General features: G+C 37.8%; 1 protein-coding gene across 3 annotated transcripts in view; it reads left to right on the top strand.

Annotated features, from left to right (window-relative positions):
* SFXN1 (sideroflexin 1) overlaps window positions 1-20,237 on the top strand; it is a 43,057-nt gene that overhangs the window by 20,254 nt on the left and 2,566 nt on the right. For 2 of the 3 annotated variants that reach the window (XM_068698582.1, XM_068698581.1), the window contains exons 2-8: window positions 8,582-8,756; window positions 9,372-9,542; window positions 11,828-11,926; window positions 13,017-13,092; window positions 14,087-14,172; window positions 15,379-15,506; window positions 16,182-16,231. In XM_068698582.1, the coding sequence (XP_068554683.1) occupies window positions 8,593-8,756; window positions 9,372-9,542; window positions 11,828-11,926; window positions 13,017-13,092; window positions 14,087-14,172; window positions 15,379-15,506; window positions 16,182-16,231 (774 nt within the window). In that variant the 5' untranslated portion in view covers window positions 8,582-8,592. Of the gene's footprint in view, window positions 1-8,581; window positions 8,757-9,371; window positions 9,543-11,827; window positions 11,927-13,016; window positions 13,093-14,086; window positions 14,173-15,378; window positions 15,507-16,181; window positions 16,232-17,165; window positions 20,141-20,237 lie in introns of those variants that run through there. The other variant, XM_068698583.1, reaches the window with a different exon arrangement.

Here is a 20,237-nt window from a genome sequence, read left to right as displayed (position 1 = left end):
GGTGAGAAAGAGATACTGCTCTTACCTTCTATTTTTAATGGGTTTTCTGGGGGAAAAGTGACTTGATTCTCCCAAGGAGAATTTCAAGGACCTCCTAGGAGATTTTGTGAATCATGATCTGACCTAAATACCTCTGAAATACCACCTCAAGTGAGGGGTCTAAGTCCTTGTAAAGGACGCCATGCAAGTTGCACCTTTCTTTCAGCATTTGTATTGGTGAATTTACCCTCTTCCCCTCCTCCATGCAGGCTGAGTTGAATCCTCTTTTAAGCTAGAGGTATCCATGTGTACAGTGCTTGGTAAGGGAGGGTTTCATGTTTGGTTTTGGGAGTTGGGCACCCAGGAGTGAGATGTTGCAATGCTCATTATCACATCCACACTACTTTGAACAGAGACTTCTCTTCTTGAGGCCAGGTGTTCTCGCTCCCCAGCTCTGTGTTTGCTGACTTTCTGATACTGCATGCAAGAGAGGTAAAAGGCCACTCTCATTAACAGAATCTCCTGTAGGGGAAGGTGCAGGAGGCTTTAATCTGGACTCCGTCCCCCATAAAGGCAAAAAGGAACAGAAAATTCTGAACAGAGAATGAAGCAGTACCCGAACCAGTATCCTCTCTAAGGATGTTTGCTAAAGGATCCCTCCTCAAGGGAATTTAGTGCTTTGTACCTGTTCAGGCAAGCCAACTTCTGGGGTACTTCTCAGCCTTGCTTCTCTCAGAACTATTCTCTCTGACAGTATCACACTCCCTAGGAACCTATAAGTAGTTCTTGTCCTTTAGCCACTGTCAGAAATGCCCCTCTGCTCTGCAGAATAGTGGCGAAAGCTTTCTGACTCTCAAGGAATGGACATTTTGACATTAGGGATGCTTCCTGACTCCGAACAGTCAGCTTTATAACAGTCTACAGCTTTAAAAAGCTGTACTTAAATCAGACATGGAGAATTGGATGCGCAGTTATGTCATCAAGACATTTCCTTTGCTGTTGCTCTATTCCCAGTTTTAGCCTAGAGACTGGAAAAAATAAAGACTTGGAGTTTTTTTATTTATGGGTTGATTTTTTTTTCAAGATGGGTTAAAATACATGGTAAAAAACATATGAATATATAAACGATTCCAGGGAAAGGAGAAAATCTGCTTTTCATCATCCACGCAGTGCTGTGTGAGTTTAGGTTGCCCAGAATTTCCCAAATCACATACCCGCCTGGATTATCCAGTCATGCAACGGAGCCTAGCCCCTTGTTTACGAGTCTTTTAAGTGCAGTACTGGTAGCAAATGCAGTTTAAACTTCTGTAAAACCTCATTTGTTGTTTTCAACCACATTTCTTCTTGTTCACGTTGAGATAAATTATCAAATGTTTGGGTTGTTTAAAATTGAGTGGCATGTTGCTGTCAGAAATAAATAGGCATTGCTACTCTTTGGGTGCTGCTTCAGTTTGAGAAGCGGTGACATGACGTTCAGCGTGAGGCTTGAAATGAGAACTCGGAAAAAGAACAGGGGAGAGTTGAACTCCTGAACTCCTGACAACTCCTGAATCTGCATTTTGGAGGATTGTCGCAACTGCTATTGTTGACCTTTAAACGAGGTTTAAAGTCTTCTGCTATTGCTGATTCTGCAGCACATCTAAACGCAGTCGTTGTACTAACATTCTTGATTAGACTTTGTGCTGGATTTTATATAATTATTTTTTAAGAGAGGACACTCAGTTATTCCTAAAACCTCTTTTTCTCTCCAGTTAGTTTTCATATTAAGCATTACAACATGAATTTGCAGATGACTCCATCTGATCAGAGAGGACAAGAAACTGAGTGTGCTCAGTACTGGGGCAGTTCAAGGTCCCCTGATTGGCAGTAGGGTTTGGAAGACATAGTCCAAAAGTTATTGATTTAAAATGAAGATTTTTGTAGAAGGTTACTAACAATATGGAGTTGAAAGTTTCTCTTACGATAAAAAATACCTTATTTAGGGGCATGACACTTCATTTCTTGGTAAAACCTCCTTATTCTGAAGCGTCTGTAATCACAAACGCTGGCTCCCAGGCACAGCGCAAAATGATGGTCAGGAAGTTTTACCATCCCTCTGGGTTTTCCTTCTCCTGAACTGGGAGAGGGTCAGGGAGAAGATGAGGAGGCAGCAGAGAGATTCAGAGAGCAAATGTGGTTTCCTCCCTGTGATCCGCAGGCTGCATCGTTGCCTCTATCTGCCTGCGGTCTGCGGAACCACCGCGCCCTGGTCCTGCAGCTGAGCTCCTGGCAGTGGGTTTTGGCACAGCCCCGTGTCTGGCTTGGCACTCGTGTCAGATGTAGAAAGTTTATGAACACGTGATCTCAGTTAGGCTTCGGAAAACATGCCTGGAAACACAGGAACAGCCACAGCAAGGAACATGGATAGTCAAAGCCCGTGTCAGCACTGGGGAGCCAAACCATGCCAAAACCCTCACTGGCATGGGGTTGCAGTCCCCATGCTGTCGGGCTGCAGGAGTGCCATGCAGAGCAGTTTTACAGCAGCTTTGGAGCACTTTCGCCCCCAGCAGCTGATGCTCACCCAAACAGTCCCATTGCACAGAGAGGATTTAGCAGCCGTTCTCCACAGGCATTTTGGAAACCAGAGTTCAGTAATATGAATGTGCCAGAGGACATTCAGTTCTCTATTACTGGTCTAATTTACTAGGCTGGACCATTACTAACTTCGGGGTATGCAAGTATTAAATACTTCTCTAATTATTCAGTTGTTTGAAACAGATGTGCATTATTTCTTTCCTTACAGTGTATTTTCCATGACAGATGTGAAGTGTTTGGCTGTTACGCTGTCGTATTTGTTATTTATCCTTTCCAGCAGTTCTGAGCATGACTTCAAAGTGCCATTTAATTATGAATTATTTTAATAATTTAAGCAACTGTGAAATAAACGTTGTTTCCCAAATCCTCCGCTTGGGAAAGAAGGGTGTTTCAAGATCAGATTGGGTAATTTTACTGTTTACTTTTCTACCTTAAATTTTAAGGCGCTGTTAATTCACAGTTGTGTCCTGCTATGGAGGTAGTCTCCCCTCTGTTGGTGCTTACTGAGTAGCAGTACCTGTAGGAACAATAAATTCAGGTGGGTTTATATGCACAGTTAAGTGTTAGGTAGTTGTCCGAGCTTGCCTTTATTAGCTGGCAGTAACAAAGTAAACATTTTTACCTTTGTTCTAGAAGATTTGTACATTTACTTTGCAATCCCTTTGCAAACTTTCCACTTCTCTCAGGGTGCAGATAGGTTTATTTTACTTTAATTTAACCTAAGTGTCCTCTATTTTTCCTTCACATAATTCCATTGTGGGTATTTGGATAATTACAGCTTAAATCTTCGGCGTGTATGTTGAGAATTGTATCACTGAAGATAAAAGGGTTACACCTTTGACAAAGCCTTGTTTTTAAAATAATAATTACATGGTAAATAGTTTTGTTATAATGCTTTTGTTATTGAGTATTTGAATGGATTCACAAACAGCAGCACATCTCTAAAATTGTATCTGGAAATTAAGGTGACAGACATAGGTAAAATACTGTTGCAGCAACCTAAATTGAGAATTTTGTATTTACTGCAGTCTCGTGATCTCACTTGTAAAAATAAATATATATTTTTTTTAAATCCTGCCTTTCAGTTTATGATGATGTCTTCATGCCTACTGGATACTATAATGATGAAACCCTATTTGTGCACAGTCACCATTTGTACTTTCTGGTTGGATATTTTGCTTTACAAGAGCATCCCTTCGGAGCACAGAGGCATTTTACTGGCTTATGGTTTTGCTTTATGGGATTTACCTCCCTCTTTAACATTTAATATTTTTTTTAATATCTTTACTAATAAGGGTGATAAATCAAGAGGAGCATCATGCAGCCTGTTTAATACATGCAATAGTGCTTTTCTTCTAAAAATATTTTGCCGGAAAATGTGCAAGTTTTCAGGACAGAAGTTCCCTCGCTGCCTTAGCCAAGCAGCATTGTAGCAGATCTGTGACTCAGAGTCCCGAGACCGGCAACCTTAGCAGCCTTTCTACTTCACTGCAAGCTTTATGTGTCACCACGCTGTATTTTTCCAGTGCCTGAACTGTTACACTCCCTTGTATGATGCATCTTTTCCTCCCTTGTGCGTATTGGTGGTCTGTCCATGGCCACAGCCTTTATGATTAGAATTTTAAACTTAATTAGAAAAGCATTGTTCCTAGTTAGGGTACGAAAGTGCAAGGCAACTATGTCGTTCACATCATTTAGAAGAAAACTTTTCTGAGTGCTTAAATAGCAGTCACGTAAAGTTTTTATCCCTTTTTGCAAAGATCTAAACCTATGCAGGGTGAACACCAGCAAAACTGGAGCCCATACACATTTGTAAAGACTGGTGATGTTAAAGTCAATATTTCCTGTTGCTGCTGACATCTCTTTAAATAAATGCAGTGATTTCAAGCATGACTTTTTGTTGTAGCACACGCCAAGGAATCGTCCTTTACTGTATGTTTCCCGTTTTCCAGCTGGTTTGCTTTTTGCTGCTGCCATGCTAACCCTTCTTTACAAGGGAAAAGAAATTGAAGCATGTGCTGACAAGCTGCTGCTGCTTAGTCTGCCTAAGAAGGTGCAGGAGCTCTACCTGGTGGTGCTGACCTTGTCTTTGGGGTGTTTTTACTCTGTTAGCATGCCTTATGGACAGCCTGACGACTGTTACCCTTGCTGTCTCAATCACATTAACTCTTTCTACCATCATGCCTTCTATTTTTATTTTCCCTGTGTAGACATGCAGGAAGTGGGAGTTTTCCCAATTTACAGCTAGTAGGGTCTGTCTCACACCCATTTGCCTAGCCTGTACCGTGGGCTTTCAATCTCTTGACTCTGGCAAGCTGAAACATTTAGAGCTGTCTATGCTTTATGTTTCTTGTTGATGATCTTCCCTGCAGGTTTAGGGTTAGGTGCTGTGCCTGGCTCCTCCAGGTGATTCAGATCTCCAACTTGAGCAAAGCAGTAAGCTGATGTGGGTGCTGGAGCATCACAGTACAGACCTCAATTCCCACTGGTGACACGGGGCCAGCAGCTCTGATTACAAGGCATCAGCTGCTAACCATTCACTTGGCCAGTGCAGGCTTCTCATGCAGCTATCTGAAAATCCAGCCTTTTTCTTAAGGTATGGCCATACAGGGAGATGAAAGCATGTTTTAGCAAGGATACACACACTCGTGTCAGTTTATCTGGAGCCACTGATGGTCATTACTAAATCATTTTGATGTGAGTTGAGTGAAGCTAAATCAGCACACGGCATGTGGCTCGAGGAACATCAGAACCAGCACAAAGTGAGCCATGGAGTGAAATGATGCTAAGATGATCCTTATTGTTTAGTTTTCTTATTATTCAAGGGCTTGTTTTTGTGGACAGAAGTGTCCTATGCAATAAAAGCAATTCACAGACAACCCAGTAGAATATATAAAGCAACTTTTCAGCACTGGCTGATCACAGTGAAAAGAAAGCAAAGAGCTTCTATTTATGGACTGCTTTCTTAAGTGTTCATTAGACAGCTTTAAACAGATTAACATAAGTTATCCTAAGTAGTTTTTAATCTTTCCTAATGAAACTGATAATTAAATTACAAAAATATTGAAACTTAGACTTTCCCATAATTACTAAACCAATCAGGAAATATTCATAGAACGACTTCCCAGCCCCAATGTGCAGATTATTATTTTCTTTAGTGGAAAAGAGTTTTTAAGTTAATGAGTTCACCCTGCTTTCCTAGGGTACTGCTTTGCAAAACCAGGTATCACCATTTTAGACCAGAAGATGGTCTGTTCTTTCACACAGCACTCTTTGTGGGAAGGCATCTGTGATGGTACAGTAATAAGAGAGGGAAAAGAAACCTGAGCAGCATCTCCCATTCAGATGTTCTGCATGAGGACTCTGCTCTCCAAACCTGTCCCGAATCCTCATTTCCATGATCTGTGCCATTGCTATAGGGAAATCCTGTCTCTGTGCATAGTAAAGGTGCTAATAAAAGCTGCCAGCCAATAATGAGCTTAACAGGGAAAATAATTTTAATTTCTTTTTACTCTTATATTGTAGGCAATACAAGCTAAGCATACAAATAATACATAAATACCCTAAATGTTTCGGTTCATTTTTTCAATTTGATGAATTAGACAAGGAAACGTTGAGTAATTAGCAGTAAATGTAAGAAAGGAAGGACATTTTTTATTTAATAGCACCAAATTAGGATTTTCTAATATTTTTTAAGAAACTTATTTAGTGATACTAGCTAAGTTACAACACTTCATCATTCAGCTATTAGCTATGCTGCGTTTGTGACCGTGCAGAAGGACAACCCTTCGTTATTGTTTATTTAATCTATCCCAGGTTCTAAAATTTTGGTATATGAGCAATAGGTTACTTTGCTTTTTTAATTAAACGTGTGTGGGACATTGCCTTGAATACTTGGCGATGCTGAATAGAACATGCTGGCTAATTCCGCTTTGAACATTGCTTATCTTCATTTATAATGCAATTATTCTGCATTCTTGCTGCCTTATCTTTACAGCTTTACAATGGTGTCTGGTGTTTGGTGAAATTGTGCTTATGCATACACGGCTTTTATTGACTTCATGAGCATGTGTAATGTTGGGAAGGGTTTGAGCAATCGGAATGTCATTGGCAGTTCTTTCTGGCAGCTGATATGTTGGGAAACCAACTTCTCCCTGTAATATACCTATGGTGAACCATAAAACAGTAGGTGACCACTAACTAGGTTTTCACTGTAATTAAATCTCAATGATAGTAACCACCGAAGTCCTAAATGAGGCTCGTGCTTGTGCTATTACATAAGCATAAAAACGTGGGCAAAAAGAGGGAGGATCAGATACTTCTCCCTGGATACTTCACATTCGTAAAAGCCCTTCTGACTGATACAGGGTTCAACGCAGAATAATTTTTACTCGGTCCTTGTCTGCTTACAAAGTGGATTTCCTGGTTCCTATGAGGATGTTACAAAGCTGAATGATCTCCTTTTTTCTATGGCTGTGGTCTTGTGATCTGTTTTTGCCCTCTTTCAAGAACAGACTGTTATTTTCTTATTTTTTTGCTAGAAATATTGCTGCATAGTGTCATCTTAATATGTGTTAGTCTCCTTTTCCTCCCTGTCCCTTAACACTGATAATTTAGGTCTGGTTTTGATAGACAAAGAGCTGTAGGCCTTTATTTCTGTTGAATTTACTTTTCCAATGACTTCCAGGTTTTTCCACTTGCAGTAGAAGAGAGGGATAATAATTACATTTGAGGGATGGACATTTGCTTCTTCAGGTTTCATGACTGTCACTCCTTTTTTTTCCCATTTTTTCGTGATGAAGACAGTCTGTATCCATAGTTACTTTCTGTTGGTGATTTCTTTTTTCACTTCTCCATCATACAAGTTCCATTATTGACAAAAATGGCTCAGACAGCTTCGCAGTGTTCCTAATGTTTGACAGCAGGAGGTAAAGAACATCCCGGCAAAAATCTGAGTTAAGATGAAAACACTGCAGTGGCAGCTTACGTATGTCAGTTGTCCTCAGAATGATGATCTTTTTCCTACTAAAACAGATAAAATGCAATGTGACAACATCTGTGTTGTTACAGATCCAGTTTAATTCAGCCGTTTGAATTACAAACATTATTTGGAGGATTTTTTTTTAAACTGGCTGTTGAATATGTTGCAGAAATTTCTTTGAAGAAAGTTCAAGCTCATATAACTTGTATTTTGCAGAGACCGCCCTTCCTCCACTACTTCCATAAAGTAATTTTAGTCATACTAAACCAAATTTTAATTTTCTGGCCTCTAAATCCAATAAATGCAGAAGTGTGTTAGCGGTGCCCTTCATAGTAGTTTTTACCATCTTTGACATATCATTAGGAGGATTGGTCATGCGTTTATAATGTGGTAAATTGTTGCATTATATAATCTTTGTTTTGTTAGAACATGGATTTAGAGAAACAACGTTTACTAAAAGAAATTGTCGCGGTTTGTGATCTTAACTTTGTTTTGTTTTGCAATGCCAAAGATGTTAGCTGGATTTTGTAAAATATTTCTTCTGCTCCTGCACTTTGTAACAGTTCTTCAGGGATCTCTTGAAGCATTTAATTTCTCTGACCCTTTAAGACAACATTTTCATCTAACACTAATTCATCATTCAAACAACCCAAATTTCTGTTTAGTATCATGTTATTTAGTACAGCTTCTTCTTAGTACAGTACTTTGCATCCTCGCCCTCAGACAATCATACTCTTACAGTAAAACATGCAACGTATAAATGTCTTGGGGAAACGGGCACAGAAGTGTTTTTGTACATGTTTAAGTTCTTTAAGGTTTTCTTTAAGTTTTTTACTTACGTGAATAGCAACCTCATTAAAATTATGATCATGTCTGACACCGTGTGCTTTCTGTGTATACATACCCTTGTAAACTCAGTTCTGCAAGATGTGCATCTCTTCATTTGCTGTAAGCATAACCATTTCTCATTCTAAATTCTCACAGGTTATAGACACGTTATGAAGTAAGGATAATTCTGAATTGCAATTTTTCCTGTTTTCATCACAGAGTTTTCAAAAATGTCTGCAGATATACCATTAAATATTAATATCAAGGAGCCCCGATGGGATCAAAGCACGTTCGTTGGACGAGCCAGTCACTTCTTTACTGTAACAGACCCCCGGAACATTTTGTTATCTGATGCCCAGCTGGAAAATGCAAGACAAATTGTTCATGATTACAGGTATGGCAGTTAGTCGTTTTTAATGCTGGCCCATAGAAATAATGACAGTGATAAGTGTACGGTTACATATTGTAAAGGAAATACTTAAGACACTGCGTTGCTCTGTCTTCTTATTTCAGGGCTTGAAACACTATCAAATTTGCTAATGAACAGGGAAATTATGTCACCTGAGAAACTCTATTAAGTATTTGAAAATACAAAAGTGTCTAAATCTGAAAATGACAATATGACAACAGTGTTTAAAACTGCCTCTTATGTGTTATATTGGTGGGGCACGTAGTTTATTAAATCCAGGTAAATTTTCAAAGTTTCAAACTAATGACTTCAGAGATTTTAGCACTAATATCCTGATATGGTTTGAGTAACTAGAAATTTGATGCTGGATACATTAACTCAGCCAACATAACCGCTGCTAGGAGTTTGGATTCTTTTTATTTCTCCAATTCATTTAAAAGCTGAAGACCTACAAGCTAGCTATGGGGGTAGATGAACTTAGTATGAACATCCCCAAATCTTCTGATGCTACATTTGTCCCTGGAAGCTGCAGCATTTTGTAACAGTTGTACTTTTTGCTATTGTTCTGTTTTGGTTTTGTTTTTTTTAATTTGTACACAGACAAGGTATTGTGGCACCTGGCTTGACTGAAAATGAATTGTGGAGAGCAAAATATATCTATGATTCAGCCTTTCATCCAGACACTGGTGAAAAGATGGTCTTGATTGGCCGGATGTCAGCTCAGGTACCCATGAACATGACTATCACAGGTTGTATGATGACCTTTTATAGGTAAGTAATGGCAGCATTACACATAACCATTTGCCTACAAATTGGATAAGTAAAAATCAGTTTTATTTTAGAAGATGTGTAATAAATACTTGAAAATGTAAAATTTTGCTTCTTTTTCTCTTCTCTCTCTGCTTTCCCTCACACCCACACTGATTAGTGGTTTCCTCTAGAAGTAGCTGTGAGATAAGCCCTTGGCCCCTTCTACTCCTTCACCAAATATCCCTCTTTTTCCTCTCCAAACTGGGAAAGTTGAATGTTCCAAAACCCCATCCTTGTAGGAGAGTTGTGTGAAGGACAAAGAGGAGGAGATACCTGGGAATCTCTAAGCTTAGAGATTTGGCATGTAGGACATACTGTCTGCCAAGTAAGTACTAACTATGCTTCTGTCCATCATTAATCAAGTTCCCCAGCTCCTGTTTGATCCTTCTATTTCCTTATATTTCTTGAATCGCTGATACAGTGAAGTCCCCCGAAGTCAGTGGACTTCTGTTCATAGACTTTGTGTTAGAAATATTTTTGTGAAACAATGCTTTGTTAGCAAGAATTAATGGAAATTTCAGAGGAAATAATAATTGTATGTTTGAAGCTGAGATTTTACAAATTCTTGACTCACCCATTCCAGAAAGGCAGTCATTTTGGAAAGCGCTCTGCTGTGTTTTTAAAAAATAGCCAAGATAATGAGTAAAACAATCAGTCTAATTGCCCATTCATGAGCACTGCTTTCTGTTAAGTGGTTATTCTTTTATGCGTGTTCTATTATCATCTACAATACTTAGACATAATATAATAATAATTACAGCAGCTCTATACTTTTTTTTTTTTTTTTTTTTTACATTATTCACATAGTCACTCAGATTCAAAACTAGGTTGTTTTAGCCTGGAAGATGTTGGTTTATTAGGACCAAACCCGTAGCAGAGGATTTTGTAGAAGTGTTAGATGATGTGGTTCAGGCTCTGTCTTACTGTGTGCTGCTGTGTTCTGGTTACTGCTGGTCACTGGGAGAAGCAAATTCCTCATTATACCTATGAGGACTTTTAGGCACACAGTAAAGCAACGTGAGTCATGCCTGACCTTTGCAGCGGGCCTAACATCCTCTACCACCGCAGTAGCAAGGAAACAGGAACAGATGAGTCAGGAAAGAGAGTTGCTCATGCGTAAGAAGAACAGAGGAAGAACAGAAGTAGTGATGGAGAAAATCCAGCTAGTTTACCGCTGTTACTTTGGTTTCTCATTCAGATACCAGAAACTAGAGGGAGTAAGAATACAATTTCAAATTTCCTTTATTTTTCATTTTTTGCAGTCTTACGAAATAACTTATCTTCCAATTTCAGAATCAAAGCCTCATGATAGACACACACCTTCTTACTCTAGCATCTCCTCCTTGCTTTCCTGCTTGTTACAGAATAATCCGTACAACTACTGTTTTGTTTTTTTTGTGCTCTTAATGTCCATTTTAGCCTTTCAATGAGAACCACATTTCTTTATTGTCACTGCCACGTTAGCTTGTCAAATGGGGACTCTGAGACTTGTGAAGAATATGTTTGTTCGTTTGTTTGTTCTGTTGCCCCCTCATGCACATTCACAAGCCAGCACCTTTGAGTCTTAAGATATCTTCATACTGGCAGTGGCACTATTTATGAGAACTCCTTGGAGATTTTTGTGCTTGGTCATTTTCACCCACCATTAATGCTGTACTGAACCAGATTAATTTCTGTGCTGTGCTTGTACTCCTTAAACATACAGATATTTGCATGAAAATTGTTTGTCGTTTTGGAATGTCATCTTTGGTTCTCCATGTATCTGAATGTTTTAGTGTCTTGGAGATATATGAAACGATGAGGTCATACTAGCTTTTTGAAAACTGAGAAGATAAACCTTATCTCTTAAAACCCAATTCTCAGTCACTTATGGAGCTTCTAATGAGAACAAGTCAACTGTAAAGGAATAATAACACTGGAAAAGTGTTCTAGTTCTTAACAGACATTCATTTTTTTCTGTTTTCTTTTTTATAGAGAAGTTTGCTGTAATGGTTTTGTTATTACTACAAACCATTGTCCCAAGTGAACCTTTCTATTTATTTTTAATGCTTCTAAAATCTATTCCTAGGAGTAGCTTGTAGTTTCATTATTAAGACAGTATCTCATTGACTGAATTGTTTTATTCAGATGAACAAGAAACTGCATGATTGCTGCTTGCACAGGCTTTTCTTGATTTGCCATCATTTTTCTGTGCTGTTGATTCATCTGTGTTTTCAAAAATGCTAATAATTGTTTCTCTTTTCAAGAACAACACCAGCAGTGGTTTTCTGGCAGTGGATTAACCAGTCCTTCAATGCTATAGTAAACTACACGAACAGGAGTGGTGATGCCCCAATTACTGTCAGGTCAGACACTGAACCAGATACTTCCGATATGTTTATAAGTTGCTCTCTGATGTACTGGAACAAGGTTGGTCTTTACAGTTTGAGATGATAGATGAGTTTATCGGTGTTTATTATCATTCTGATATACATAGACAAGAAGCCTGAGGATGATGGAGGTGAGACCTCTGTTTCTGCCCTTAAAGATAAGACTAAGTGCTTCAGTCATAAGCAGTTTACCAACAGCACAGGGTTTAAGAGCAGTCTGTGTTGCATTGATCAGTCACCCAGTTGAAAACGCTCTCACTTTGGTGTTATGCTAAGGTATTTCTAAGTTGATGAGTTGTGTAGCTCTCCAGGTGTCTTTCTGTGTCACCTTCTCCTCTGTGTCCTGCAATGTAGCGCACACCATACTCTGTGCTTAACTTGCAAAGAGGACCTTTCCTGGTATAGGTCTGCACAGTACTTTAATTGAAGGCAAAGAGAGAGATTAAATAGGTGCAGAGAGCCAGAAATCATGAGTGGGAGACTGTGGAATTGCAGTGCTTAGCTTCCTGGTTTTGAGACTGGCTTTCTTGTAGATGTCTGGTAGGAAGCAGTGGATTAAAGGATGTACAGACACCTCTGAGCTAGGAATTATATAAAGTGTGGCTTAGGGCATATTGAGTAGGATTTGGGTGTTTACAGCATTGCTACATGTATGGGTTTTTTTGTACAGTTGGTTTCAATTGCTCTTGCAGACATGACCTTAGAAATCTAAACTGATTTTATCAGTTTAAGCAATTAGGAAATTAAACACAGAACAAAATTCTTGAAAATGTGCATTCAGATGCAAGAGAGAATGCTGAACAGATAGCACTGCAGAATCAGTAGAACCTGATTCAAAGTTAAAATGTTGCCTGCATGTTGTTACTACCGATGGTGAAAGAAAAGTGGTTAATTTATTGTCCCATTTGACTGTTCCATCCTTTTCTTACTGCAGTGTCACAGAAAGGTCTACTTTTTAAATTTCATAGGTGGAGGGGGCTAACTGCATGTGTAAAAGGCAGTCATTTTTGAAAATGTAATAAATGTAATTGTTGTCCGTGTGCAAACATCTTTATTTTTGTTTTAGCCAGCTGGGAACAGCCTATGTTTCTGCTACCACAGGTGCTGTTGCAACAGCTTTAGGACTCAACGCACTAACAAAGGTATTGTCGATGCTTTTTTTTCCATTCTTAATGAGATTTTTGGTGTTCTGTGAAATGTCTCATTTCTCCTCCTGTGCGTATGTCATGTTGTGCACAGCTCCCATTATGGAGTTGAATTGCCTTCTTTAGATCCCAATCTTATTTTTCCCCCAAATAGATGCTTTTATATATTTTTTTTAATGTCCTATACTTGCTGTTTTCACAACACAAAGTGTATCAAATATAAGTGCATTTTTTCCAGTTTCTTTTTAACGTGACAAGGTAGTATTGAAAGTTAATTGGAGTGGATGTGTAATTACAAAGATGTGGAACTGTTAAACCATGAACTGTATGTTTGTGTTTTTGAGGTACAGTATCCCTTCTGCAAACATGAAAGCCTGCTCTAGGCTGGCTGAAGAACATGTGAAGAGGTGCTTCTCTTAAATGCAGAAAACTCAAATTCTTTTAAGAAATGCACAGCATGTTCAAGAAGGAAGATTTTTTACCAAAAAAAAAAAAATCTATTTTATACCTCTCTGTTTCTGCTGTAATATACTAGGAGTGGTACAGCATCGACAACCAATGCAATTCCAATTATACAAGACATAGACTTTGAATAGCTTTGCACAGTGAGTGCCTGTAGATGTGAAGAAGCTATTACAAATGCTGCTGGCTGTAATCTTGCCAGTGGAGGCAGTGAAGTTAAGGTCTATTTAGTGTTCCCGTTGGGCTGATAGGCGTGCTCAGAAGCTGACACTTGTCTGCAGTGATGCTATTAAATTAAGATAATTTTTGCCAGTCTCCTGACAGCACTCACCTGGCAGAAGTAGTTATAACTTAGGTCTCGTTTCTTTTTTTCTCCTTCGTCCCACCAGTGATGTTTTGCTGAATTTTAATTTAAAGGAAATTAATCTGGTCTATCATGAACACATAAAGCATCTGAATATGACCTTTTGAAAAAATGATTATGTAATAATTTTTCTTTTTTTTTCTTTTCCCTCTGTCCTTTTCACAGCGTGTCTCACCTCTTATAGGACGGTTTGTTCCTTTTGCTGCTGTTGCTGCTGCTAACTGCATTAATATTCCACTAATGAGACAAAGGTAGGGAAAAGAATGAAGATCACTCATTCTAGAAGAAAGGATGTTATTGAGATTTTAGATCAGCAAGGTACTAAATAAAGAACATTATGTATCTTTAACCTGTTTCTGAACCTTGCAAAGACCTCATGCATGATCTTGTTTTGATTGATTGATTGTGACACGTATAAAATAGAACATCCTCATTCTCTTCAGATAAATATCCATTTAGTTCTTCAGTCTTAGATCTCAGAAACCAAGTACCTGTCCTTCAAGACATGATCACATGGGCCCTTTAGATACAAACTGCACTTTGGAAAAATATAATCATCTTAAAAATGGTGCTTCAAATCCCACATACAGAAGTTAGTCATAGAAGTCAGGCTTTGGAATTCTATTTAATTATCTGAGATTACAAAAATATGCACTTTCTCAGCAGCAGTTTTACATATATATTCTAATTTGACCAGGACTAAGAGTAGAAATAAGGAAAAACAAATTAAAAGCATCCTCTTATAAACACGAAGTTATGATCAAAAAAGGGAATCTTTGAAGTTTATATTCATAGCAAAGTTCAGTGCATGGTATTTTACTTCTTATAGAAGATGGGGAGAAAAACTAAGGCAGTCCTCAGTCTATATGCCCTTCTGTCTGCTTCTCACTCTCCAAAAGGTTCTCCCCAGTATGCAAGTTTAACACCTAATCTTGTGCGTAAGCAAAAGGCAGAGATTAATACAGTTATAGAAATGTAGTTAGCTTTGTGCATACTTGTATACTTTCAAATATGCACTTGGTAGTTAAAATGTAAACCCAGAGAAGGATTTTCACAAAGCCTTAATTTTTTAGTTTAGTTAAACTAATCTTCCTGTATTCCCCGTGTTGTCTGTGGAAAAAGACAGACAACTCTGAGAGCAATCCAGAAAACTTTACTCTTCTGAATTTTTTTAAAGAAACTTCTCCCTTCTGTGTACTACAGAAGTAATTGATCTTGGAATACATATGACCAGGTTCAAGTGTCAGATTGATGTTATAAATACTCAGTTGTTCACTTCTTAGCATATTTTCCCCCAGATCTTTCTCTGTCTTTTGAAATATTTATGCCAAAGATGGAAAATAAAAATAAAGAATATAATTGTTATATTTGACAAATTTAAAAAGGAGAGATATTATGACAAAAAAGTGGATACATGTATGTCAGTCTCCATTATGTTTTTCCTTCTTATTCAACAGGGAACTAAAGTTTGGAATCCCCATCACAGATGAGAATGGAAACAGACTGGGTGAATCAACAAAAGCAGCTCAGCAGGCAATTACTCAGGTGGTTATATCAAGGATTCTTATGGCTGCTCCTGGCATGGGTAAGAGTGACTTCAGTCAAATACAGCACTTACAGAAAAATTATTATGATTTCCTAATGTGAGTGACACCTGAAATACTATATAAGTGATTTTCTCAAAATCAAATTATCTTACAATTATGCATGCAGTATTTATATTTGTTAAATTTTAAACCTACATTTCTTACTGTAAAAACATTCACGGTATGCTACACTGAAGTGTGACAGATCAGTTACTAGGATGCATTTGCAGAAGTGATACCGATAGCAAAGGAATGGTAGCAAATTCTGCTTGACTGGAAGTAGTTTATTGAAAAGTAGATGCTTTGACCTGTGCCAAGTTACTGAACTCAGGTTTAGTTTGTGCAAAATTAGAAGTTCTACTTACTGGGATAGTCTGCCTTTCTAGATAGCAATCCATTATCACAGAATCACAGAATTTCTAGGTTGGAAGAGACCTCAAGATCATCGAGTCCAACCTCTAACCTAACACTAACAGTCCCCACTAAACCATATCCCTAAGGATATAAACCATATCCCTATGGATATTATCTGGATATGTGAAATGAAAGCTCAGTTAATTACAAACAATTGTGAAAACTGAGTTACCGTATGGGTTCATCTAAACAGAAAATTAAAACAAAGTGCCTTTTTCTCCAAGGTTGACGTTTGTTTATTTTTTAATCTTAATTTGCAGCAATTCCTCCCTTTATAATGAACACATTGGAAAAGAGAGCATTTTTGAAGGTTAGTCTTCGATATTCTATGTATACATACTTTGCATACTGAGTTAATATTTTCGTGTATTTAAAATACTTTGAGTCTTGATATTTTCATCCCAACCAGTCCTGGAGGACATCGTTGTAGAGAATGCTTTACAGCTGTTGCTTTCTTTATGGCTTTCGTAGACAGAGATAGCTTGGTTCTTTTTATCATTCTATAAAATTAAAATATTGTGAACTTTTTTGTTACTCTAGTAATCATCCTTAAAATGCAGAGTTTCTCCTAATAAAGAAACCTTCCTTTTATCAAGACTTAGAATGTAGCTTATGCAAAAAACAGCAAAACTTTGTATAATGCTTTTTTTTTTTCCAAGATGAAGAAGCATGAGAAGTTGCCTATTTCTATTTCTTTTTTTAGGATATAAGTTGCTAAAATATTTCATTTCCTATTGTTTCTGTTCTTCACACTTGTGCATAGCTTGATTACCCTTGCCCCCCATTAACAGGAAACACTATTACTCAGAATTTTAAAACAGGAAACATGGTGGATGAGTTTTAGAGTAAAAGTCTGTCCTTGCTGCTTTTGTCTCTCAAAAAAAGTGAAACTGCAGTGCATCCAAATATACTACTTGCTTGCAATTTAAAGAGCCCTGTACTGATTTGACTTACTTGCTGGTGGCTTTTGACACATGCCCTGTTTGAATAATTTTAAGCAGCTGTTTCGTTCTTGAGAATGTAATGCTCAGAACATTAGCCTTTGTTTTCAAAAAAAAAAATGTTATTTGAGAGCAAAGATGATTTTACATGTTTTCAACGTGAGAGAAATGTCAAAAATGCAGTGAATTCAACTGGCAAATACATGGCATTTGTGAAGAAACTGTGAAAATTCTCAGGGTTTGCAGACAGATCTATTGTTTTTGTGCAGTATAATCAATATAAAGGTGTTGTGAATTTTTCAGATCAGCAAAAATGAGCGATTTCTTCAGTGACTACTCAGTGGTCTTTGGTACCATCATGACCGTTTATGCTCACCTGTTCCTCCCCCTCAGCCTCAAAGACTGAGCAGAGGTGAAACACTGCTCTGCAGGTAGTCAGTTGTAACACTTGGTAGAGATTAGTATTAAAACCATTAAGGAATGAGCTGCATTTCTAACAAGCAGCTTCTGCATGTTCTTTTGAGGTTTCAGTCGCACCATCCCCTTCGCAGTTCTCCAGCACCATCCACAGAACGCTTTACTAACTCATTTCTTTAGTCTGCTTTGCACGTCATCACCACTCTTTAAAAAAAAAAAAATCTGGTAAGCTTGCCAAAGCATACTAAGCAATATGCAAGGCCAGAAAACAGTTAAATGTTTTTTAAATAATGAAGAAAAAAAATAAAATGATGTTCTGCAGTAAGAGAGAAAGAAACAAATACTTCTGGAATGCTCGTCTCAGTGATAGCAAGCTATCATCCTCTGACACTTCAAATAAGATAGAGATCATATAGTTCTATTCATCCCATATTCTGATAGTGTTTTGCATGAGGACATTTTGATTATAGTGTTAGTATAAATTACACTGTTCCCAAAAGTTATTACAAGAAAATGATTCAAAAATGGTTTTAGAACACGACCACATATTTGCTGGTTCAAAAAGAATCTTATTACTTCCTCAGAAAGCTCCGAAAATTATTTTTATATACAAATGTGTGTGTGTTTGCCATAGGTTTCAGCACTGGCTTGGCTGCCTTTTATGCAGTTAAGCAGTCTGGTGATTCTTGATGATGTATACTGGCTATATTATTTTTCCCTACTGACAAGCACTTGACTAGCTGTGTGCAGAACCAAATTTATTTGCTGCAGCTGAAGGATCCATAAACGACTGTGCCCTGAGGCACGGGGTTTTAGTTGCAGATAACATTTCTCCTAAGGCAACACTTCACTTCTTCCATAGAAACTTGTGAAAATCCCAGTTGAAACTGAAGTGTTTGATTTATATTACCGCTCTTGTATCTTCAGCTACTGTTTCTCTTGTGTTCTGCATCCTGCGTTAACATTCAGCTTGATTCCAGAAACTTCCTTTAAGGTCCTTAAAACAAGCTACTTCGGGTTCTCCTAGTGTGCAACTAAAATATGTATTCAAAGCTGCTACAATACCAGAAAGCTTTTTTTCTTTTTAAAAAAAGCATCTTTCTTGAATGCCTTATGCCTTAGATTATTCTATGCATTCCTAATTTAGCCATCCTTTCATTAATTCATTTTCTTGAAAACAGACATAGCTAGACTGAGAAAACTGATGATTTGGGGATCTAACAGTAAAAGGAAGCAGTTAGGGAAAAAAAATCTGATTCCCCATATGGGTTTTGTTGGTTTAATTATCATTTCTCCATTTTCTGTTTGTACTAACTGCTAAACATGCCACAAAGTCATCTGGAAGTGAAATCCTAATTTGAAACTGCCTTCTTCTGTAGTTAAATGATAGATCTTTAACAGACTAAATTCTTCTGTCCTCTTGTACTTCTCTATTTTATTTCTTTGGAAGGATGTGTAGCCTCTGTTTGGGACTTGCTTTACTGTTTTTAAATTGATCCCTGGGCATCTATTGACCTTCTACGGTCAGTGATTTTACTTTACCATCTCTCTTAATTAGTGCAGTCTGGTGCAATTCTTGAAAAATAAAGGCTATAAATCAGATCGGGCACCTTGGCAAAATTGTTCCACCAAAGGAAATAGATGTTATTTATATTGTCTACACTAGACACCTATCAGATTAATGACCAACTTAGTTGAAAGCTAAAAACCAGCATTTACTATCATGATACTCTTCAAGTCTGTTTAGCTGTAACAAGATATTTGGGGCTCTTCTGTTACGTATCTCATACTGCAATATTTATCACCCCTCTCCCTTAATTCTCCTCGTAGTCTGCAGCCATTCAGAGTACCGAGTTTAACTTCTTGTCAGTCAGTTTCTTACCGTTAGAACTCCCCCAATATATAAAATCTAAAGCCTTTTGAGTAAATTTATCCCAAATGATTATCAATTGAAGGTATGGTTAGTGGAATGCCAGAACAGCGGAGCACAGCTGAATTCAGTCTTTATCCTTCTTGCTTGCTTGTCTTTTTCCATTTATTATCTATTGTTACAGGTTACTGCTGAATTGCACAGCTCTTCCTGCACTCATTTCTGGATTACAGATTGACTCAAGGGAGAAAAAAAAAGAACAATCTTCTACATCATTTCTTCTCTCAGGCTCTGGAGAAATTTTAATACACGATTGTTTACCATGCCTCTTACACTGCTGTGGCCTTACTTACTCAGCACCATCTTTCTCCTACTGTGCTTTCTAAATGTCTTTTTTCTATTTCACATCTCAAGTACTGCTTGGCTTTTTGTTCACCTTCACCAGTTTTCCCTCTGACTTCCATATCCTGAAAACTAATGCCTCTTGCAGAAAAAAACATCACATTTGTTGAGAACATCATCCACTATAACACATTTTTACTCGTCTGTTTTGTTTAAAAATCAGTTTCTTGTTATCATAGCAGTTATACGTCCTACTTACTGAAGGCACTGTTTTTATTGTAACAAAAAAGCCCAGTACAGCAGAATTATTTGAGTAGGTCTGGTTTTATTTCATTAGTAATTTCAACTAGAAAGCTAACATGGGTTAGGGGAGGGGATTCCTCAATCATTTAGAGACCTACAGGAAAACTATGTTTCTTGGCATGTGTTCAATGTTAAGGAATGTAGTAAAAAAAATATCTGCATTGTGGGTTGCTTTCTCTGCATAGCCTCCCCCCTTCTTCCACATTTTTCCTTTAACAAAAGGTGTTGAGGTGTTCTCTTGCAGAACTGGAGTGTATTAGTGTGTGTGGTAAAGGGGCGAGTTCCTACACACCACAGCAAATCATAGGACAGGAGGAAGGGTTAAGAGGAGTAGACTTTTTTTTTTTCCATTGGCACCTTCCTTATTTTTGGTTGGCAGTTGCTGTGGTGCACAAATCTCCTGTGTTAAAATCATTTGATGTCACCAAAGAGAGCTGTAGCCA

The sequence above is a fragment of the Anas acuta genome, chromosome 14 (genome assembly GCF_963932015.1).
Source record: "Anas acuta chromosome 14, bAnaAcu1.1, whole genome shotgun sequence".
Lineage (NCBI taxonomy): Eukaryota > Metazoa > Chordata > Aves > Anseriformes > Anatidae > Anas > Anas acuta.
This window is presented reverse-complemented; position numbering and strand designations above follow the sequence as displayed.